Source organism: Chaetomium tenue, assembly GCF_020726465.1.
Source record: "Chaetomium tenue strain MPI-SDFR-AT-0079 chromosome Unknown F5144scaffold_5, whole genome shotgun sequence".
Lineage (NCBI taxonomy): Eukaryota > Fungi > Ascomycota > Sordariomycetes > Sordariales > Chaetomiaceae > Chaetomium > Chaetomium tenue.
In genome coordinates this window covers 4,044,191-4,065,744 of record NW_027117333.1, presented here as the reverse complement: position 1 = coordinate 4,065,744, position 21,554 = coordinate 4,044,191, and the positions used below count along the sequence as shown (strand labels likewise).

General features: G+C 55.0%; 9 protein-coding genes across 9 annotated transcripts; 4 read left to right on the top strand and 5 right to left on the bottom strand.

Moving 5' to 3' along the window:
• Positions 1-161: 161 nt before the first annotated feature.
• On the top strand, positions 162-1,326 carry F5144DRAFT_594635 (uncharacterized protein; the record flags this gene model as incomplete). Its single annotated transcript, XM_066790604.1, has 2 exons — positions 162-1,214; positions 1,300-1,326. The coding sequence occupies 2 exons, from the start codon at positions 162-164 to the stop codon at positions 1,324-1,326; spliced, it is 1,080 nt and encodes a 359-aa protein (XP_066642076.1).
• Positions 1,327-1,362: 36 nt separating this feature from the next.
• On the bottom strand, positions 1,363-2,974 carry F5144DRAFT_320744 (autophagocytosis associated protein). Its single transcript, XM_066784043.1, has 3 exons — positions 2,128-2,974; positions 1,593-2,067; positions 1,363-1,529 (listed from the first exon to the last, which is right to left on the bottom strand). The coding sequence occupies exons 1-3, from the start codon at positions 2,628-2,630 to the stop codon at positions 1,476-1,478; spliced, it is 1,032 nt and encodes a 343-aa protein (XP_066642075.1). The 5' UTR covers positions 2,631-2,974; the 3' UTR covers positions 1,363-1,475.
• A 349-nt stretch (positions 2,975-3,323) lies between these two features.
• On the top strand, positions 3,324-6,786 carry F5144DRAFT_320713 (ANTH domain-containing protein). The gene is made up of 2 exons (XM_066784041.1): positions 3,324-4,124; positions 4,173-6,786. The coding sequence occupies exons 1-2, from the start codon at positions 3,491-3,493 to the stop codon at positions 6,647-6,649; spliced, it is 3,111 nt and encodes a 1,036-aa protein (XP_066642074.1). The 5' UTR covers positions 3,324-3,490; the 3' UTR covers positions 6,650-6,786.
• A 1,745-nt stretch (positions 6,787-8,531) lies between these two features.
• On the bottom strand, positions 8,532-9,829 carry F5144DRAFT_320694 (mating-type protein MAT alpha 1-domain-containing protein). Its single transcript, XM_066784040.1, has 3 exons — positions 9,575-9,829; positions 8,783-9,523; positions 8,532-8,726 (listed from the first exon to the last, which is right to left on the bottom strand). Exons 1-3 carry the CDS (start codon positions 9,723-9,725, stop codon positions 8,716-8,718), a joined length of 903 nt encoding a protein of 300 aa, XP_066642073.1. The 5' UTR covers positions 9,726-9,829; the 3' UTR covers positions 8,532-8,715.
• Positions 9,830-9,886: 57 nt separating this feature from the next.
• On the bottom strand, positions 9,887-11,608 carry F5144DRAFT_631787 (uncharacterized protein). The gene is made up of 5 exons (XM_066792469.1): positions 11,353-11,608; positions 10,577-11,293; positions 10,479-10,523; positions 10,333-10,431; positions 9,887-10,273 (listed from the first exon to the last, which is right to left on the bottom strand). Exons 1-5 carry the CDS (start codon positions 11,446-11,448, stop codon positions 10,094-10,096), a joined length of 1,137 nt encoding a protein of 378 aa, XP_066642072.1. The 5' UTR covers positions 11,449-11,608; the 3' UTR covers positions 9,887-10,093.
• Positions 11,609-11,788: 180 nt separating this feature from the next.
• Positions 11,789-12,837, top strand: F5144DRAFT_622513 (high mobility group box-domain-containing protein; the record flags this gene model as incomplete). The annotated part of the gene is made up of 4 exons (XM_066792105.1): positions 11,789-12,158; positions 12,211-12,356; positions 12,414-12,572; positions 12,623-12,837. The coding sequence occupies exons 1-4, from the start codon at positions 11,998-12,000 to the stop codon at positions 12,835-12,837; spliced, it is 681 nt and encodes a 226-aa protein (XP_066642071.1). The 5' UTR covers positions 11,789-11,997.
• A 1,258-nt stretch (positions 12,838-14,095) lies between these two features.
• Positions 14,096-16,641, bottom strand: F5144DRAFT_320666 (Endonuclease/exonuclease/phosphatase). Its single transcript, XM_066784039.1, has 5 exons — positions 16,504-16,641; positions 16,387-16,445; positions 16,201-16,333; positions 14,533-16,143; positions 14,096-14,322 (listed from the first exon to the last, which is right to left on the bottom strand). The coding sequence occupies exons 1-5, from the start codon at positions 16,529-16,531 to the stop codon at positions 14,207-14,209; spliced, it is 1,947 nt and encodes a 648-aa protein (XP_066642070.1). The 5' UTR covers positions 16,532-16,641; the 3' UTR covers positions 14,096-14,206.
• A 422-nt stretch (positions 16,642-17,063) lies between these two features.
• Positions 17,064-18,257, top strand: F5144DRAFT_614296 (cytochrome c oxidase, subunit VIa). Its single transcript, XM_066791768.1, has 5 exons — positions 17,064-17,393; positions 17,453-17,477; positions 17,695-17,854; positions 17,910-17,917; positions 18,016-18,257. Exons 1-5 carry the CDS (start codon positions 17,243-17,245, stop codon positions 18,059-18,061), a joined length of 390 nt encoding a protein of 129 aa, XP_066642069.1. The 5' UTR covers positions 17,064-17,242; the 3' UTR covers positions 18,062-18,257.
• Positions 18,258-18,686: 429 nt separating this feature from the next.
• On the bottom strand, positions 18,687-21,390 carry F5144DRAFT_320552 (anaphase-promoting complex subunit 5-domain-containing protein). Its single transcript, XM_066784038.1, has 3 exons — positions 20,512-21,390; positions 20,364-20,457; positions 18,687-20,314 (listed from the first exon to the last, which is right to left on the bottom strand). The coding sequence occupies exons 1-3, from the start codon at positions 21,263-21,265 to the stop codon at positions 18,802-18,804; spliced, it is 2,361 nt and encodes a 786-aa protein (XP_066642068.1). The 5' UTR covers positions 21,266-21,390; the 3' UTR covers positions 18,687-18,801.
• Between the last annotated feature and the right edge of the window lie 164 nt (positions 21,391-21,554).

The window sequence follows — 21,554 nt, the reverse complement described above, 5'->3', positions numbered from 1 at the left end:
ACCCACACCTTCCATGGTTCCAAACCCACCGCCAAGCCTGGACCAATGATGACATAACCTTCGCCCTGCCATACCTAATCTTCCATGTACAAATAATAACTAACACCTTGCTGAATCGCCACCGAAGCACGTCCCAAAACACTACACACATCTCCAGCAATATGGCGGATGCAGAGACAACACCTGGCGATGCGCCATCAGCGCCGATCGCGCCAGTAGCCATCTTCAAGAAGCGCGGCGCAAAGGGGAAGGCCAACCTCCGAAAACGCCCAGCGACACCACCAGCCGCCGACAGCGACGACTCGGATTACTCCTCCTCCGAAGACGAGGCCGGCCAGAGGATAAAGCGCAGGAAACGAAACACTGGCGCGGTAGTCGCCTCCTCTAAAGGCGCCACCACCGGCTCTTCTAACCGCACCGACCTCTCCGCGACCGTTTTCGAAGCCGACCGCACGCGCTCCCTCGACACGGGCAAGCTCGAAGCAACCAAGCAAAGCAACTGGTACGACGAAGATGCCACCACTGCCCTCTCATCGCGCAACCTCCTCGGCTCGACCCGCGCTATGAAAAACTTCACCGCCAACCCCAACGACAACTCCGCCCCCGACGGCACCTACAAAGGCCTCGCCAACCAGACGCGCTACCACGCGCACAACCCTGACCGGCCGCCCGCGCGAACCGTCGGCCCCATCAAGGCACCGACCAACATCCGCACCGTCACCATCACCGACATGGCGCCCGACATCTGCAAAGATTATCGGATTACGGGTTTCTGCGGCTTCGGCGACGGCTGCAAGTTCCTGCACGCGCGCGAGGACTATGCGCACGGGTGGCAGCTGGATAAGGAATGGGAGGCGGTCACCAAGGGGAAGAAGGTGATTGGGGGGACGGTGGTGGCGAGCGCGGACAGGAAGTTGGCTGGGGAGGAGGATGGAGGGGATGGGGATGAGGAGGAGGCGGCAATGTTGGAGGGGATACCGTTTGCGTGTATCATTTGCCTGGAGTCGTACAAGGCGCCGGTGGTGACGCGGTGTGGGCATTACTTTTGTGAGGCGTGCGCGCTGAAGCGATATCGGAAGGATCCGAGCTGCGCGGCGTGCGGCGCGGGGACGAACGGGGTGTTTAATGCGGCGAAAAGGTTACAGAAGTTGTTGGATAAGAAGAGAGAACGGGCGGCGAGGAAACGTCAAGAGGCCATCGAGGCGGGCGAGGAGGTCAGTGAGGAGGAAGATGGGGAGGACGAGTCATGAAATTTGGTCTAGTCAGGACCAATATGCACTGCTTGATCAGTGCTGCCAGCGTGCTGGGTGTATCCTAGCTACCTAGGTACAGGTACCTGCCTACTGACCTGTCATCCGTTCATCCTTGTCCCGTCGCCATCTATGCCTAAATGACTCGCATCCAAACCGAAAACGCCACGCCAATACAAGAGAATCATCGAAGATGCGCCAAGCACATTGATCGCGACAAGCACATTACACGCCCATGGTAAAATCATGCTCAATGCCGGGAGTCACGCTCGCAATGAACTAGTCGAGGTGTCAGTCAAAATTCAAATCCACCGGGGCCACGAAGCGGGAATCGAAACATGCCTTCAAAAACACTACCAGGTACTGATCTACCCGGATGGCCACCTCCTGATCGGCAGCATCATGTTGCACCTCCTCCCATTCGTCGTTGGCGTCGTTGGCGGCATCGGCGCCGGTGCCGCTGACAGCAAGCTTAACAACTTGCGCCTCCAGTCCCTCCAGCCCTTGACTGCTGCCCACCGCCTGGCCAGCCTTCTGCCTCTCCTTGCGCAGCTTGAGCGCCGCGTCGGCTCGGTCGAGGAGGGTCTTCATGACCGGCGCGTGCTTGCAGGGATGTATGCTCGCCATCTTGACGCTCGTCGCAAAGAACGGGAAGTCTTCCAGGGTCACTGTCTTGTCCTTGTAGTCGCCAACGATGTCCTCCATCATGAGATGGGGGGTAAGTGCTTGGCCGTTGGGTTGATAGCCCAACATGTACATCCGAGGTGTCTTGTACCATGGCGAGTAGGTGATGTACAGCGAGTAAGTTCGGCTGCCGCTGCGAAAGGCGAATTAGCATTTGCGCATCGCAGTCCAGCGCCATATGGTGACCGCTCACCTGTGCTTTCCGTGGCTGCCATCCTGGATGATGGCCTCGTCGTCCTCCTCTTCTTCCATGTCGGGGATGTCGTCTTCGTCATCGATAGCGCCCCGGTCGGCCACATTTCCGGCGTCGTCTACCGTCCGTACGTCACGCGCCTTGAGCGGCTGAGAACTGGCCAGGCCGCCCGTTCGCAGCCAGCCATCGTCGTCGCTGTTCTTGCCCCCCTCGACCACGGCTTCTTCATGGCCCGCGTCGCCAGCAAAGTCGTCGTTCAGGCGACGGTGGCACGGGACGTTTCGTGTTACCAGGTACTGCTTCTCTGGTGGGAGATGGCTAATGCGCTTGGCGGGGGTTTCGGCATCGGACCAGGTCCATGATGGGAACTTGAAGACCAGGTAGTCACCGGCGGCGACAAACTCCTCCGGTGTAATCTCCCCCGTGTCTCGGAACGTTGAGGTATGGCTCGCAGGGGTGTACCTGTCTCGCAGGCTATTTACTGTTGAGTAAATGATGTTCATGGTTGTAGGTGTTGGTGTTGATAGAAGATAGGTACAACATTCAGGTGGATGGGGAGGAAAAGGGGGGTATAGGGTAGTTGGAAAGGGTTTGTATCCAGTGAATTTTGTTGTTTGGAAGAATCTGAGGATTTCGAAGGCGGGCGAAGTTTGGGGGGGATGTTAGGATGATGCGACGGTTATAAACTCCAAGCATCAAGTGACCGGCCAACGAGGCGGCCTTCTCGTGACACCTCCGGTTGACGAGAGCCTCAAGATCAGATTGTAAGCAGTGCCCCGCCCCTCCATCCCATCCCTGGGTGGCGGGGCTGACTCGACCACCACAGGGGACCGCCTCAACCCCACCCTTAACGCTATGATTGGTCAGCCTGGCGCCCAGCCAAGGCAATCGCCGCGCAACTTCCAAGACGGGCTGACGACGATGGGAGGCGAGCTTCGAACTCCACGGTTTAATTTACATAACAAACACCTCCTAATATCACCCTTTTTTTGTTTTATTCTCGATAAGCCCCTAAAATTGGCGGCGTAAATTACCTGCTCTACCTTAGAGAGCTTTCCCAGTCCGCTGTCAAGCTGCGCGGGGTTGCTGATACACCCGAAGCTGTTGCAGAGAGCCCCTGACGCGACCCTACAAAAAGTACATACATACAAATGATTTGACTTGTACAGTGCCGTTTGCTGTCTCGTTATCCTAAACCCCTCCGATTCGCAATTTGGCCAAGTACCGCGGCGATACTCGATAGGCGCCCAACATGGCCACCATACGCAGCCTCGACCATACCAAGTTCGTTTGCGCCCTGACCCCTTTCCGCCATGAAACAGTCGGCGATTCTCGAGCCTCCAGTATCGTAGGCTAACCAGGCATGTCCCGCAGATCCGAGGCCGAACTGTCCATCAACATCAAGAAGGCCACGAGCCCCGAGGAATCGGCCCCAAAACGCAAGCATGTCCGGAGCTGCATCGTCTACACATGGGACCACAAGTCCTCCCTGTCCTTCTGGGCTGGACTCAAGGTCCAGCCCATCCTCGCCGACGAGGTCCAGACATTCAAGGCCCTGATCACCGTTCACAAAGTCCTCCAGGAGGGACACCCTGTGACCCTTAGAGAGGCAATGGCGAACAGGGGGTGGATCGACAGCTTGAATCGGGGAATGGCCGGCGAGGGCATGCGCGGTTACGGCCCCTTGATCAAGGAATACGTCTACTACCTACTCGCCAAGCTCTCGTTCCACAAACAACACCCGGAATTCAACGGCACCTTCGAGTACGAGGAGTACATCAGCCTCAAGGCCATCAACGACCCGAACGAGGGCTACGAGACCATCACCGATCTCATGACCCTGCAGGACAAGATTGACCAGTTCCAAAAGCTGATCTTCTCCCACTTCCGCAATGTTGGCAACAATGAGTGCAGGATCTCTGCGCTCGTACCTCTCGTCACTGAGAGCTACGGCATCTACAAGTTCATTACCAGCATGCTGAGGGCGATGCATTCTAGTAGGTTGCCTTTCTCTAGCAACGCCGGATATGGCTGACATCGTGTAGCTACTGGGGACAACGACGCCCTCGAGCCGCTTCGCGGGAGATACGACGCTCAACACTACCGCCTCGTCAAATTTTACTACGAATGCTCCAATCTCCGCTACCTCACCAGTCTCATCACCATCCCCAAGCTACCACAAGACGCGCCCAACCTGCTCGCAGAAGACGACAATGCGCCAGCGCTCCCGGCACGGCCCAAGCAGGAGATTGAAAAGCAGCCAACGCCTCCGCCGCCGCCGAAGTCCGAGGAGCCCGACGAGATCAACGAGTTTTGGAAGAGCGAAATAGATCGTCAGAACCGAGAATACGAAGAGCAGCAGCGGGTATTGGAGGCCCAGCAACAAGCATCGCTTCTTGCGCAACAACAAGCTCAACTCCAGGCGCAGCGCGATTTTGAAGAGCAACAGCGGCGGTTGATGGAACAGCAGCAGCAAGAGCAGGAGGCGCTGCGGGCCCAGCAAGCGCAATGGCAGACCCAGGGCCGGCTGGCTGAGCTCGAGCAAGAGAACCTCAACGCGCGGGCGCAGTACGAGCGCGACCAACTGATGCTGCAGCAGTACGATCAACGTGTCAAGGCCCTGGAAGGCGAGCTACAGCAGCTGCAAAACAACTTTGGGCAGCAGGTGGGAAGCAAGGATGACCAGATTCGAGCGCTTCAGGAGCAGGTCAATACCTGGCGGACCAAGTACGAAGCTCTGGCAAAGCTGTACTCGCAGCTCCGACACGAACACCTCGATCTGCTCCAAAAGTTCAAGTCGGTGCAGCTCAAAGCCGCCTCTGCCCAGGAGGCGATTGACCGACGGGAGAAGTTGGAGCGTGAGATCAAGACGAAGAACCTCGAGCTAGCCGACATGATCCGAGAGCGCGATCGGGCCCTCCATGACAAGGATAGAGTGTCGGGATCCAACAAGGACGAAGTGGAGAAGTTGAAGCGGGAGCTCCGAATGGCCCTAGATCGCGCAGACAACCTGGAGCGGAGCAAGGGCAACGAGCTCTCCACGATGCTCTCCAAGTACAACCGCGAGATGGCGGATCTGGAAGAGGCGCTCCGCAACAAGACGCGGGCGCTAGAAGACTCGCAATCCAAACTGAGAGACGGCAGTTCGGACCTCGAAGCGCTTCTCCGTGAGAAGGAGGAAGAACTCGAGGTGTACAAGGCCGGCATGGACCAGACCTTGATTGAGCTCAACGAGCTAAGAAACAACCAGGGCACATCAGATCAGGTGCTCGATGGCCAAATCGATGCCCTAGTCCTCGGGCAACTGGACAAGATCAACGAAATCATCGACTCGGTGCTGCAGTCAGGAGTACAGCGAGTTGACGATGCTATGTATGAGCTCGACTCGACCATGCAAGCGGGCAACCAGAACGCCTCCCCATCCTACGTCTTGTCACAAATTGAAAAGGCGTCGGCCAGCGCCACCGAGTTTGCGACGTCGTTCAACAACTTCATCGCGGACGGGCCCAACAGCACTCACGCAGATTTGATCAAGAACGTCAACGTATTTTCTGGTGCCATTGCAGATGTCTGCAGCAACGCGAAGGGTCTGACACGTCTGGCCACCGATGAGAAGAAGGGTGACGCCATGATCAGCGGCGCGCGCCAATCCGCCCATGCTACCGTCAGTTTCTTCCGCAGCTTGCTGAGTTTCCGACTGGCGGGAATGGACTCGCTGCAAAAGACCGACGTGGTAATCAACAGCAATCATGATGTTCAGATGAACCTCCAGAAACTCAACAAGGTGGTGGAGACGTTTGCGCCGGGTTTCGGCAAGCTCGCCAACAAAGGCGATCTGGGCGATGTTGTCGACCAAGAACTGAGCAGAGCGGCCGATGCCATTCAGGCAGCGGTTGACCGGTTGAATAAGCTCAAGAACAAGCCTCGCGATGGCTACTCCACCTACGAGCTTCGGGTGCATGACTCGATCCTGGATGCCGCCATGGCGATCACCACGGCCATTGCGCAGCTTATCAAGGCGGCCACCGTCACACAGCAGGAGATTGTGCAAGCCGGGCGCGGTTCCTCGTCGCGCACGGCCTTCTACAAAAAGAACAACAGGTGGACAGAAGGCCTCATCTCGGCTGCCAAGGCGGTCGCGGGGTCGACGAACACGCTGATTGAGACGGCCGACGGCGTCCTCTCGAACCGCAACAGCCCGGAGCAGCTCATCGTGGCGTCAAACGATGTGGCGGCGTCCACAGCGCAGCTCGTGGCCGCCAGTCGTGTCAAGGCCGGCTTTATGAGCAAGAGCCAGGAGAACCTCGAGCAAGCCAGCAAGGCTGTCGGTGCCGCTTGCCGCTCCCTTGTCCGCCAGGTGCAGGCCATGATCAAGGATCGCAATGCCGGTGAGGAACAGGTGGATTACTCCAAGCTGGGCGCGCACGAGTTCAAGGTGCGCGAGATGGAGCAGCAGGTATGTTTTCCGTGTTCTTGTCATTCGCGCCGCGCCATCTTGGTGCTTTACCGGCCATTTGTCTAACCACCTTTTCGCAACGCAGGTCGAAATCCTTCAACTGGAGAACTCGCTGTCTGCGGCCCGTCACCGGCTCGGCGAGATGCGCAAGATCTCGTACCAGGAGGAGTAAGGGTATTTGTATGTATGGACTGGGGACCGCCGCGGAGTAAGGTAGCGGCGATTCGGGTTTATTCGGCATCACTTCGACGTACTTAGTTTGATCAACTCCTGGAGACCTTCCTTGGGCATTTCACGTCGTGTGTTTTCGTGTTGGCGGAAGTTGCCGCTCGATGTGGAGATGAGAATGCCTCGCTGCCGGGAGTGGGCAAACATTGGCAACATATACGCGACGAGACACGAGGTGTGTTTGCTTCTGTTCGGGCTACTCGGGAATGACCTTGAGATTTCCCTGTTTGCAAAAACCCAACGACAGGGCGAACTTGCTATCCCCAATCATGGCGGCGAGGGCGGGACCGTTGCGATCTCCCGGTGCTGGCCGGCGGGTAAGCCCCCCCCCCCCGGCCCGACCCTCAAACCTCACCATCTTCCGCAACCGGCCCTCCCCGCGAAACATGTCAGCTCGATGTATAATGCCTGTATGATCTGCGGCGTGGTGTGTATCTAATATGTAGAAACCACCGATCTTGTGCATCACCGGCTACGTGTATGACGCGGCATCGAGCAGCCTCGGAAACAAATCGTCCCGTCGGCTTCGCTCCGATGTATGCACATATGTATGTATACGGGAACTGGGGCCACGGAAAGGGTGCCGTAACCGCCGGCAGCCTTTTGCTCCCACAGTACGCCGCAACCACCGGGCACTGGGCGCTGTGCGTGCCCCTTTCGGTTCGCATTGCATGATATTTGCCCATCAGCAAGCACGTCGTCAGCTGATCGGGAAAAAAGCAAACAAGCCCTCAGCCCTAACCCTACCATCCCAGCCTTCCTTCCCCAACCCCCTGCACACGAATGGCCGTTGCAGGAAATTCTGCAAGGCAGCCGAAAATGCTCGCTTTGGCAGCGCCCGAAACTATTCCCCGCCAATTCCCACTCTGTGTTGGTAATCCTTCTCGCCCTCGGCATAATCTGGGACGCGAGTACATGCATAGGTACAGACCTACATTACATGACTCGGACGCGGGTTCCGCAGCACGCAATGCATGCAACGGCCGTCACAAGACATAACATGATGATGCATCAGTGGCCTACATAACTTCCAGTAGCACAACATCAGGTACCCATCAAAAACCAATATGCAGGAGCCAACGGCCGGGATCCGGGTCCAACCACAAGATGGCTCCCACGGTTCCACCCCGCGCCGCTGCAGGAAAAGGGACCGGGGGGATCCACCAGCATCGCCCAAACCGGGAATACCCCCAGTCCAAAAGCCCAAAGCGGCCTGCGGCTGAGCAGGAGATTGGCCCGCAGATCGGCATGCATTAACTAGTGGAGTGGAGAGGCTTGCTTTAAATTGACGACAGGTCGCTTCCGACGTGCCGCCGTGTCTTATAACTGACGGGTCTGACACCTCCCTTGCAGCGTGATATGTGCGAACTATTCGATTCATCATTTTGACTGTGTACAGGGGGCCTTTTGGTCTATGTAGGGGATTTTGCCTGCAGAAAAGGAGGGGAAACGAGTGAGGTCGAGACACTTCGAGGGGGATGCGTTGTTCCGTTTGAGGGGCAAATCTTTTTGTCTCTCCTTCCCGCCTCCTCCGCATTTGTCCTTTTATCCTCCTTGTGGTCCTCTATTTCTCTTCTCCGCAGGTGGGTGCTGTGATATTGGAAAAATGCTCGTCTTGTGGGAAATAATGGCGACAGGCAACCGGCTGTCTCAGAAACTTCGGCAGGCTGTCGTGGGCTTGCCAGCCACCCGGACTAGGAATGCAAGGTGCCGCGGACGGCACCTAAAATTGGTGAATTACGCGGCAATCTCATTCCGTTGCATTATTTTCTTGTTGAATGTTGTCGAGCTGCAAATGGTTCTTCGTGGTTGGGTTCTCCGCCTCACCCCGCTGGCTAGCTTGGCTCCTTGTGCATTCGTGCCGAGTTGTCACACTTGTCTGTGCCAACCAGAAGGCGGGCGTCTCAATTGAAACCTGCAGTTCTGTTAGCAGTGAGGTCTAGTCGTTGTTCTAAAATTGGTGATACGTACCAGATGCGCCATTCTCCATTCCCATCACGTAGAACTGGTTTCCGGGATTGGCCTGGTTACCGGGACTGCCATTGCCTTCGCCCTGGAAGATCCTGTCTAGCATCGCATCGAGCTCCGGATCCTCGCTCTGGGCGGTAAAGAAGGGCTCGGTTGCCGCAAGGTCAGGGAGTTGGTGCACGGTGACGCCTTGGGAGATGAGCGGATGAGCTGTGGGGACTTGAAAAAGCGCCGACATGGCTAGATGCGGGTTATTCTTTGCAAGTTGACGAAAGCTCTCCATGGTGTTTGTCGATCTCGTGGCAGCCCCGGGCTGAGTGTTGACACAAATGACGTCGTTGGTCAAGTCGGTGAGCTTTGCGATGATCGGGAGCGGGTTGGCAACCGGCAGGCCGCCATTGAAGCAGTTCATGAACAGGCCAAGGCCATTCATCGGCTGGAGATAGCTCTGGACAGCTCGAACCTCGGTGCGCTCAACCTTGTGTGTGCCATCGTCGAGCCGTATCAGTTTCCAGCCTAGGGCAGCCAAGTAGCTCTCGCGGACAACAATGCCCATGTGCTTGATGGCAAACTGGATCCAGTTCTGCAGCGTAATATTCTCGTCTGACAGAAACTCTCTGATCACCGAATACACAGCACACATGAAATCCCACTCCTTGTGGAAGGGATCCTCTCTCCAGAGCATCGTCATAATAGGCGACTTGTCTTTTTGTGCGAGCTGGGAGAACAGCGAGGAGTAGTATGCTGAAGAATATTAGATCAAGCGACACAATCTCTTGCGTTTATCCAACGTACCGCGGTAACCCATGAACCCGTTGACCTTCTTTTTAGCGGGTTGACGCTGATTCTCAGTCCGCATCATGGTTGAGAGCGCTTTCATTGTCGTCTCGCGATCTCCAGGCGGAAGGCCTTCAAAGGTTTCGATGATCTGGTTGACACCCGCCATTGTTGCTTAATGGTGCAGCGTGTTACAATGTCAAGGGTCGAAAGGCCAGATGTTTTTTCCGCGGTCGCTGCCAGCCACTGTTTTGGCAGGAGGGGAACTTTGGGCTCTCGAGAAATGCGGGAGGCAAAGCGCCAACCGTGTGTTTGTATTTAATTGGAGGTCAAAGGTCAGTACGCTTACCTAAGGCGGCATGCGCTCTTAATCACTTCTTTGTCCACTCCAGATCACTCAGGTGCTATCATATTCTGATAATGGTTATGCGAAATGGGTTCATTTGTGATTATCAAAACAACTAGGTAGCTTCTCCAGGCACCCGAAATAGCTGCGGTTTTTAACTATAAGACAAGGCCCATGGAGTTTGAAGTATCTTAACTCCATTGGCCGTCGAACTCGAGACAGTATTTTCGGGCTTCCCCTTCCAAGAAAATGGGGACATCGGGGATATCGTCTCCCAACAAAGCAATCCCTGCCAGCTCCGGTGCATTAATCTCGGCATTCAACGCCTCGGGCCTTGAGCGACCCAAGAGGTCATATTCCGGGCAAGGAGTCTGTTTAGTCACAATCAGCTTTGTGATCAAGTTCGTAAATGTCCGAAGGTGTGACGTACCTCGCTCATATCTTCAAGACACAGGATGATTGCCTCCTCAGTTCTCTTCCAGCCTCTGAAATAATGGGACAGGCGGCGCTGGATCCGTCTGGTTTTGGCCTAGCGCTGGTTAGCATTGCGTTTGTGAAAACGTAAGGTGTACTCACTCCTTTGACGAACTCCGAGAGACGTGGGCCGGGGATTCGATGGAACTATTGCACCGTGTTAGCAAACTCGTTGACTTGCTCCATGATCACGACCTTACTCTCTCGAACATCTCGCGATAATTATCATAATCACGGGAGATTTCGGGCTTCAGCCAGGTGATGGTGGTCGGGAACATGAGCTTGAAGTACGGCTGTGGTTTGCGCTCCCTAAACAGCTCTGGGCTCACGATTGGGCCTGGCTGAAGGTTGCCAAAGAACTTGTGCCATGCAGTGCCTGGAACATGTCTCAATGGATGAACCAAGTTCTCCGTGTGCCAGTATTGCACCAGCTTCTCCACGTCCTCATCCTCGTCCTCTGGATTGGGGACGTCGCTCTGATCAACATGGCCATACTTATGGAGAATGAATCCGCCATAGACCTTGACATCCTCGTTGTAAGTCAGGCCACACTCCTTCCCGGGGTATGTTTCGGCTTTTTTATGAAGCAAAAGAGTGGTGAGGAGCTCTTTCACTAGAAGTTGGGCTTCTTTGACTTGTCTCTCGAGAGACTCGTCTCCTCCTGATGCAAAGCCGGTTCTCTTCTGCTGGAAGTCGAGATATTCGAGAATGGCATTTGACGCTGCAAGGAAGTGGCAAACGGTCTTGACCACGGATGGCTGGTCAATAATCACCAGAGAAGGAGAGTTTGAAACTCTCTCTGTGGTTGCCAAAAATATATTGGCTGTTTGCAGGATCTCCTCGAAGGAGGTCTCGAACTTCTCGATTTCCGTCTCGATGACGGAGCGAGTGTATTGCGCTTGCATACGCAGAACAGCCTGGATGATAACAAGCAGATGCGTTAGCGTGGTCCCTCACGACCTAATTAGATACTCACTAGACCAAGCGTAAGACGGTCCATTTGTATCTCGCGGGAGCGAGAAGATGGGTCCCTTAGGAACGATACAATCTTGGAGCGATGCTGGTCGGCCATGGTTCTTAACGCTGTTCTTGATCCCAGCCGGATCCCAATGATTCGTTTTAGGTGAACTCGCTCACCGATTCACGTTGTTTCTTCTCGCGGCAATGATGTTCCTGGCCATCCGGTAGAAAGTGGGAGTGGAAGTGACACGGAGGAAATTCAAAGCTACGAGGGAGCTTGGATGGGGTTGGGGCTTCTCAATTCGCTGCACACGATGCTTGCGCCCTTGGTATTTTACAGGAGTTATTCCGGATTGTCTGTGCTTCCTCTTACTATTGTTCTACGATGACAATACTAACCCTCAACGGGGCGAAGTTCGGAGGATTTTCCGATTCCCAAATTTTAGCCCACAGCTGCTTTTCGAAAATGGTTGCCTCCAAGTTCAAAACTTTACTTCCAATTCAGCTTCCTTTTCTCTCGTCACTCTGAGACGACTCTCCCATTCAGACTTTTCATCGGCAACCCAAACTCACGACTCAACCAACACGTTTCCAGCAACCTCGAATTGTTTCCCCAAACCTCTAGCGACAATCAACTTGACTTTCTCAACTCACAGCAGCAATGGCCTCTCGCATCACCGGTACCAACTTGACGGCCATTGAGGACGCCTCTCCTCTGGCGTTCGTTTTCAACGGAAACGAAATGATCGTGCAATGCACCGCCAATATCGATGATGAAGCTGGTGCCATTAACATCTTGAGCATTGCGCTCGAGAACTTCAAGTGAGTCTAACCCATCCAACTCGCCGGTATTCAGCCAGCTAATTCCCTTCAGAAATTTCAACGATGGCAAACACGCCGTCATTGTCCGCCCCAAGGATTCCACTCAGTACTGGATCACCAGCGCCCCGTATGCTGAGACTCTGGACAAGAATGTCTATCAAGTCATCAAGTCCACCGAAATCAGCATCTCTATGCCCAGTAAGTGGAGTTTTGGCGTCTCAATCCATGTCGTCCGAGACCTAATCATTTTACCAGATTCTGCCCCCGAGGTGCCGACCGGCCCCCAAGGCGTGAAGCATCAGAAGATTTCCAAGCTGCGCATCCGTCGGCCTCGCAACCAGTTCATTATCTACCGTCAGTGGATGTCCGCCAAGATCCACGCTTCCAACCCTCGCGCGACGGCTGCCTGCATCTGTGAGTCTTTTCCTGCTTTCTTGTTGCTGTGCAGTGCTGACACCCAGCAGCACAGATTGTTGCGCAGACCTGGCAGGCCGAGAAGGCCGATGTCAAAGCCCGCTTCAAGGCCCTGGCCGACGAGGAGGATCGCATTCACAAAGAGATGTACCCGGGCTACCGTTATGTGGCTGGCCGCCGCAACCCCCAGCTTCCCTTGTCCAAGCGCAACTTGACTCGCGACCCGATGACAGTCGCCGAGAGATTGATTGCCGCGGGGCTTTGATTTCTACCCAGCAATGCCCACCACTACGGACTTGAATCGGCCGACCCATGACATCCAGAGTTGCCAATAACACGGCCAAGCAGCAACAAACAACTATATAGCACCACCCAACTCGGAAACCCCCCAAAAAAAGTTGAAAACAAAACCACAAAAACAGGTCAGCCCCCCCCCCCCCCCAATCTCATCGTGTACGTCGAGCCGGTTCCCTGGTTCCTTGACGCTGACATTCGCTTCACAGAAGATTGCAATGTAATACCCGTCTTATCCATGGCCCATCTCCTACTCAATCGCAGTTTGGAGTGGCAAAGGATTCGACACCAAACCCCCACATTCCTTTCTGAGACGATGATTTGCACTATGCCTTCACCACCGTGCGACAACAGCCTGAGGAAACTTGTTTCGGGGGCACCCACCAACACTAATTGACGGTCACTCATGCTACAACCCTGTGATTAAGTTCTAAGGGGGGGGGGGTGGGTGACAGCTCGAATGATGGACTCCGGGATTAAGTTCTTGGAGACGAACTTCTGGGATTACCCTCTTGGAAGGGGGCAGAAATCGGGATGGATCGAATAGCTGAAACCTACTCAGTTTTGTTTGTCATTAAGATGGTTCTTGAAGGCGATTGAAGGCGATTTAAAGATACATTGACGCCGAAAGGGCAATTAGCGGAGGATATATAGAAGTGGGTGCACAAACAAGACTTGGTCATAACAACCAGCTCGACTCCTTGCGTGATTGTGATTTCCGAGTTGCCTAACTGTGAACGACGGAGAGTTACCTCTCTCCACCGTGCTCCGAGTTACGAGATGCTCAACGCTCAGAACCCCAATGGCGAAGCCGTTGTCCTAATCGTCCCCCGTCGATCAATTCGCCCAGCGGATGCCCCGCGATCATGCTAATGACATGGCGTCGCTAATGCCGTCGCTGAATGGATGACGACGAAAGCACATCACGAACCCGAACTCGCCTTAATTGCGGCGAGGGGCTGTGGAAGGGAAGCGGACATGACTCGGAGCCGCGACTTGGAAACGGCGGGTCACCCTCGGCATCGAAAACACGGCTAGCATGGCCACCGGTACAAAGAAACAGTTACGAAACGCCAAGTCGCTCGAGAACGAAGCCCATCGAGCTGAGTGCTAGGTAACTAAAGCCATCTCGGCAGGTCTTCGTGGCATCCGAAAACCCCAGACGACCATTCCTAACGGAGAGACGCTCCCCCTACACCCCGCCCCGAATCTGTATCCCTCAATCGATTGACCGACCGGTTGGCCGGACCAACCGAACAGCTACTTGACGACACATGCAAGTAAACCAAACCAAGCAACGAGACGAGACGAGAGACCACGCCTTTTCCTCCCACATGGCCTTACTGGCGGCCGTTCCAGTCGCTGCTCCAGATGAAGGTACGGCAGCGGAACTCGGTCCCTTGTTCTTTGTCCCCCGAGGGGCCTAGCGGGCGCGCGCACATGAAGAAGGACCTGCCTACCAAGGGCGTCAGCCAAGACACTTTAGATGTCGAGTAGCAAGATACGGGGATACGAAATACAGGGTTGGTGATACAAAAAGCGCCGGGGGGGGGGGGGGGCTGGCAATTATCCTTTGGAGAGGGGTGAAATAAGTGAAGTAGGAGGAGACAAGACCGGGTTTTGAAACAGGAGAGAGTGAGGCTAATAAGAGAGGGAGAGAACATACCACAATTGACGCCGGGTTTCTTAGTTACCAGCGTCTGACATTCGTCGCCGTGTTCACACCGGGGCAGGACCCGTTTGCCGAGCAGCTTGGACCAGGACTCTTTTGCCTCGATGGGATCAAACACTTTCTCAGGGGAGAAGCTTTGTGGTTTGGGGCTTTCTTCGATTGTGTTCTGGGTGTCGTTTTCTAGGGCGGGCGTGCTGCTTGGTTCGTCTGGCCCGCGTCGTTCCCCAGATGTTCGCGCTGTAGCACTTTGGTTTGGAGCGGTGGGGGTGCCAACGACGCTATGGTTCTCGACAGTCGGTGTGGTATCTGGTGTGGGCGTTTTGGGCTTGAAGAACCCTTTCAAGCTACTTTGCCCGAATCCTGGTGTTGACTTTGCCGAGTTATCTCGGCTGAGTGTCGCTTTACCCTTCTTTTGGGGCCGCTTTGGAGATATTGAGGATTCTGCCTGCCGTTTCGATAAGGGTGGCTTTTGCGGAAAGGTGGATGTGATGTTAGTCGGTGTCATCGTGTTGGTGGCTGCCGCCAGCCCTACATGTTCACTTGAAGACTGCGGCATGGAAACAACGTTTGCTTTCCGGGACACGTTACTGTTCCCTTCATTGAGTGCGGTATCAGCGACGTGGGGTGTCTCCTGAGGGCCAGGCGTAGTGAGGCTGGAATCCGCCTTTGAAGGTGGTGTAGCTTTCTTGGAAAACATGTCCCGGATATTTCGTCGGCGGTCGAACTCGGGGATAAGCTTGGCTGAGGCTGGAAGCAGATCCTTTGGTGACAATTCCCGCTGGCGTTTGCCATCCTTGAACATGTTTGCGGGGTTCATGAGATCCTCAATGCAGACCTTGGTGCCGTTAACATCGACAGTGTCGTCAATAGTAGCGTATACGGGGCAGTGATCTGAGCCTAGCAGGCCTTCTTGAATGTTGGAGTCAATGAACCAATCCCTGATTCCGGAGCTGCAAAGCACGTAGTCTATCCGGCTCCCAAAGTTGCCTGGCCGTGCATTCTTCCTCGTATCCCAGCAGGTGTACATGCCGGGACGGGTAGGATGGAACTCTCTGCACAGATCCCAGAGCACGGGCTCTTCCCTGCCTTCCTCTCTCTCCCCAGCGACGTGACCCCCAAATACGATGTGGTTCAAGAAGCACCGAGAGGGGGTGGAGAAGAAATCGTCGAGCGTCATCTCCTCCTTCCGCAGGCGCTCTGCTAAGCCGGCGGTATCTTGCTCAGAGCGGATGATGTTGAGGTCACCACAGAGAAAAACCTGTTTTCCCATGACAACAAGGTTGCGAACCCTGACGTCGATGGCATTGATGTAGGCCTGGCGGAACTCGTCTCTTGTCTCGTCCCGGGTCGCAGGGCTATAAACCCCAATGAGAACGAAGGCAGGGAACTCTAGGATAACGCAACGACCTTCAGAATCGAGGGTTGGTTCGTCAACGGAGTCTGAAAGTTGCCCGGGGGTCGGGTACCCGCCAATCTGCTGGTCAACAGGCAGGTCCTGGAACTTGGTCGAGGAATTCGGGGGGCAGAGCGTGCCGGTGATGCCTTCTTCTGCACGGATTGGGCAGCATTTTGAGGAGCGTGTATAAATGGCCACGCCAGAGTATCCTGTACAGTGGGTTAACACGAGTGTAATGATCAACGAACTATCTGGCGTCGGCCAACCTTTTTTGTACTTTGGAAGACTGAAGAACACGTCCCAGCCGGGGACCAGAACCATGTCGTCCCTGAGATCTTTTCTCTGGATTTTGGTCTCCTGCATCACCACAATGTCGGCTTCCAGCGTGTCAAACATGGCCTGCAAGCTGGTTAGTTGGGTGACGGCGCGCCGGAGGGTTACGGTCGTAATACCTGGAAAGTGCGCTTCTCCCGCCACGGTTGGTACCCAAAGGGATTCCTTATGCCGTTGACTACGAGAATATTAACGACGAGAACCTGGGAGGCAGTGTGTGGGCAATGGTGTTTTACCGTTCCATGTCGTGATCCGAAGCGGCATCTTGACTATTTTCTGCTCGAAAAGTGGATGGCTGTGATGTCACGACGCTTCAGACCCGACCGACTTAACCCACCAAAACACGCCAACCTCGGTGGAATAGTTTGAGGTTTCCAAACTCCTCAAATGAGTGGCAGGTCCAAGAGACCATGGGCGAAATGGAGTAAGACCGCAGGGCTCAAGCGATGGAGGCGCGGCGAGGGTTCCGGAACGAGATCTCGGAATCAAGGTGGAAATTGTGGCTTTACATTTGGGGATTGCATCGCCAATAACAGTGTTCCCAGTTTTAAGCAGCTTGGTTTCAAATTTGTTAATTCACATGAATGAATGGGCAACGCAATGGAGCGTTTAATCTCCCAACTCGCCTTAAACTCGAGGCGTTCGCGACCCAAGATGGCAAGCGTCACGAACACCACACCTGCCGATCGCGAGGTCACCTGATTGGAATTTGGTCTGGCTCCATTATTTTACCAAGATTATGTCATCACAGTTTGGCAGAGTTCTTGGCTCTTCCGCTTGCTCCCACACACCCGAGGTCTGGCCGAAAATGACCTGATTGGATTCATTTGGGGTCTGACCTCACCCCAGCTCGAGCAAAAGCGGGTCAGTTGCTTCATCCATCGCTTGCTTCACCTTGGAATTGGAAGCCCCCCCCCACGCAATTGACACACCACACCACCTCGAATCGAGTCGCCGACGACACAGCCGACCACAATGTTTGCGCAGCGCCAGATCGCTCGCGCTACCCAGCGCCTCACTGCCCAGGCCCGCGCCCAGGCCCAGCGCCGCCTTGCCAGCACCGAGACCGAGAACAGCTTCGTCCGCGAACGCCGCCATGTGAAGGAGCACGCCGGTCCCACCACTGGTGCGAACCCCCCGGAGCATCTTTGTTGCTAACCGGTCAGAAGGCTAACAGCTAAGCAGAGCTCTGGCGCAAGATTTCCATCTAGTATGCCCCCCCTCCATCCCAGCGATCCTCGATGCGTGGTTTTCATAAACCTACGCTCTGAACCCCCGAACCAACGGCCTGTCCATCTCACAATGCTTCGGAGGAGGAGGGTGGAGCTGGAGCTGCCAGAGAACTGGGAGAGCAAGATGGAAGGAGCCAGACGGGGAGAAACGCAATGTTAAACCACTGGCGGAGCTAACACGGGTAACCCCAACAGCGGCATCCCCCCCGCACTCATCCTCGCCGGTGCCAACGCCTACATGCTCTGGAGCGAGCATTGGGAGCACTGGTCGCACATGCCCCCTCTCGAGGAGCGTGTCGAGTACCCCTACCAGAACATCCGCACCAAGAATTACCAATGGGGCGATGGTGACAAGGTACGTTTATTCCCCTCGTTTCTTTGTGGCCTACGAAGCTAACAAACCCCGACAGACCCTCTTGTACGTATATCTTCCAAATTCCCGTTGCGCTTCTCCGGGCTGAGGAGGGTGATGAGGAAGCCAAAACTGGAATGTGGCCCGCTAACCATGACACACAGCTGGAACGACTCGGTCAACTACCACAACAAGGACAAGACCACCTAAACGACAAGAGGAGGAGTAATCTGATCGTCGCTCAAGCAAGGGGGTTTGTGGAGACAATGGGAAGGTGAAAGTAGACAAGGCCGAGAAAGGACCAACAAGCAGACAACCAACTGTACATGTTTCCTAGAGTTGAAGAATCGAATCCCGGCCATCCGGATTTCAGTGACAAATTTGCACCGCTGCCTGGACTATGCCACGTTTACATTTAACTGCCAACTCGGTTTGGCACATAACTCAATATAGATCGTGAAGGGGTTTGGTATGTACAAATGGCGGCGCGGGAAAGAGTTGGCAAACACATCCACCACTCTCCAGCCGGTGGGATGATGTTGGGCCCAGAAGCTTGGGTCGACAACTAGCGTTCCCACCACGTCCCTGGATCCAGCAGGAGATATCGGCTTCCATGAAATGCCTCACCATGATGCCTTTCATTGTTCTCACATACATGTTGACTGAAACCCACAAGTCAATGCACGGGAATTTTCTACCTCTGGCCTGACCTTGTTGCATGAGGTCTGCTCTTCTCAAGTAAATCCCGATCTCATCATTTCCAGTAGACCATTGAGTTCGAGGTGAGCAGAAAGGGCAGCAAAAGGCAAAATCTCACCGGCTAGCCGCCGCGGGGGGGGGTTTGCCAGCTGCGAAGCCCCTTTCTTTTTCTAGTCTGGACGGCTGGTTTGTTTCTGGCGTTTTTCTGATCTTCTTCCTACGCCTACTTCCTTGGGTCCCGGTGATCCACATCACCCTTTCCTAGCTTGATCTTCGTCCCTCGCCCTCAGATACGCATCTGCGCACTCATCCGCCCTAGCAAGATCTCCCTCCACCCTGAAAAGCGTCGCCTTCTTGGCCATTACCTCACATCTTCCAACCACATCCTCCACAGCCTCAAAACAACAGAACGCCCCGTCTAGTGCCTCGTGCGCCATCGCCATCACTCTTGCCCTCTCTAATGACAGCCCCCCACTGCGCCCCTTCTTCATCTCCCCCGCTAACCCCACCCTCGCGTCGGCGAGGATGTTGTACAGATTACCAGCTGTGTAGGTAACATCCGTCTCGAGGCAACGCGGAATGACAGCGACGAGAAGGCGGTCGGCGGCAGCAAACTCGCCGAGCGCGTTGAGGATGTTGGCCAACGCTCCCACCGCCTGCCAGAGCAGAGCAAGGAGCCGCGCCCGCCACGCCATGCTTGCTGCACGCATTGCGAGCGTGAAACCCTTCTCTGGCCGGCCGATGCGGTCGAACAGCTGGATTTTGATGAGAAGGAGCCGGATGCGTAGAGACGAGTCCCGGTCACTTTCGCGGAGCTCGGAGATGAGCCTATCAACCTTAGTGAAGGCGGCATCAAAATCGTTACGGCGCATGAGGGCTTCGATGTGGAGGGTGTCGATGAAAAAGACTATGTCGGATTCGATGTCTTCGGAGGAATTTTGGAGGAGCTGGGAGAGCAGGGCCTCGGCTGAGTCGAGGTTGTTGTGATGGAGATCTCGGCGCAGTTTCAAGAGGCCGCGGTAGAGGTGCCAGTATTGGTCGGGTTTCGCGGACCGGAGTGAGTTGGTGTCTATGCTTTCTAGTTTGGCGTATGCATCCTCGTATTGCCCTTTGCCGGCAAGCATGCCCGCCATCCGACAGCTGAGCTTCAGCTCATCGTCAAACACGGAACTGTGGACATAGCAACGGAGGAAGACCTCACACGTCATGTTCGACATGGCCGCCATACCGAGCCTATCCCACAAAGCAATTCCCAGGGAGAGCTGCGGGCCCATCATTGCCTTGACATTCTTCTCCACGATCACTTGAGAGCTCCGGACCATGCTTTCGACGGCGACCGAGATGCTCTCGCCATTTGCCAGCCCCATTTTGGCCTCGCTCAAGAGCGCCGAGCTCCATAATATCCACATGCCGGTCTCTTTGGCCTTCGCGCGGAGAAATGCCAGCAACTCCTTGCCACTCCCGAGCATGCTGTTATCCTCGAGTTCCTTGACGAGGTTTGGGTGAGCTCTGCCGAAGTGGAAAAACCAATTTAACGCAAAGTTGAGGCACGTGGTATCCTGATTTTCCTTTGCGGTTGAGATGGCTTCGAGCATGGTCGCCACAGCCTCTTTGTGACAGCCAAAGTCCGACTGCACAATCCCCAAGTTTAGCAGCGCATATTGATAGAACAAACGGTCCCGGTTCTGCATGGTGTAATCAAAATAGCGGTGGAGGTGATCGAAAGCGGCTGGGAACTCGCCCGACCGCCATGAATCGGAGAAGCTACTCCTGGTAAGCCAAAATCTGATAAGCTGGGGCATGCAGGACGAACTTGAGGTAATGTGATAAGCTTGGGACGATACGGCTGCTTTTGACGAGTTTCTGAAACTGCTCTCGGATCTTTGGTGGTACCCTGGTTCCATATTCTGTCACGGTAAGTCGGCTTGCTTGCTTCCATCAGGATTATACGGGAAGCTTACTCTGTACCTGCTCAATCTGGAACTCCAGGAGACTCTCAATATCGTCGGTGCTGACCGGAAGTTCGGCGTCTTGACCGTCCATGAGCAACATATTTCCGTACGCCGCCACGGCAATCCCGTCCGTCTGTAGCCCCCATTCATGCTCGCCTTCAAGGAGCACCGAGTCAAAACTGAGCCGGCTGTGGTGAGGATTCCGGCGTCTCCAGTACGCAGCCGTTGGCTGACGATACTTGACGAACGTCTTCCAAAGGTTGGCCACGTAATCGAAGTACAATCTCGTGTACTCGAGGTGTGCCTTTCTGATAAAGACGCCGAAGGGCGAATTGCGCGTGAGGAGGACACCGGAAGGGGGCTCCTCCCCACGCGAGGCCAGTTCACGCAGCTCAGCCTTCGTTCTCGCCAGGTGGTTCGGGAGTTGATCGAAAAACTCGTGTAGGGTATGCAGCGAATCAATACCCCAGAGTTTCTCCAAAAATCTGTCCCACAAGCTTCGCCCAGGTAGGCGATCGACCGCGGCGAAGGGTGCCAGCAGCTCCTCGAAGTGGTGAACCGACACCGCGAGTCGGATGGTGTTTTCCGCTTCCTTCCAACGTTCGGTGGGGGCGGTGAAGGGACCCGTTAAGCTGTAGTCAAGCAGGTGGGACGTGAGAAAGTTGATGACGGGGATTGTGGCATCGTTGGGAACTGCCCCTTCAATGTATAACTCGATGAGCGCCAGCAGCCCGATTTTGGATGGGGCGAGGTATCGCGACATGGCTGCATTGCTAGTGGCCCAAGCAGGGTATGATCCCGGCTTGGGACTTGGAAGGCAATAAATGTGTACTCAACAAGCGACGTGAGAAATGAGGCAGCTGTTTGCTGGATCGCGCATGCCCAGGCTCCTTGGTGATGGAAGAAGGGAATATTGGCAACGTAGCGATGGCTTGAGCAGACAACACCCAAGGTCTCGCGAGAGCTTGAATGATGGGCAGGTTGATTGGAGATAAAGGAAGGTGACACGCAAAATGCTTACGACTTTGCTCAACGAGAATTCTCCTATCCAA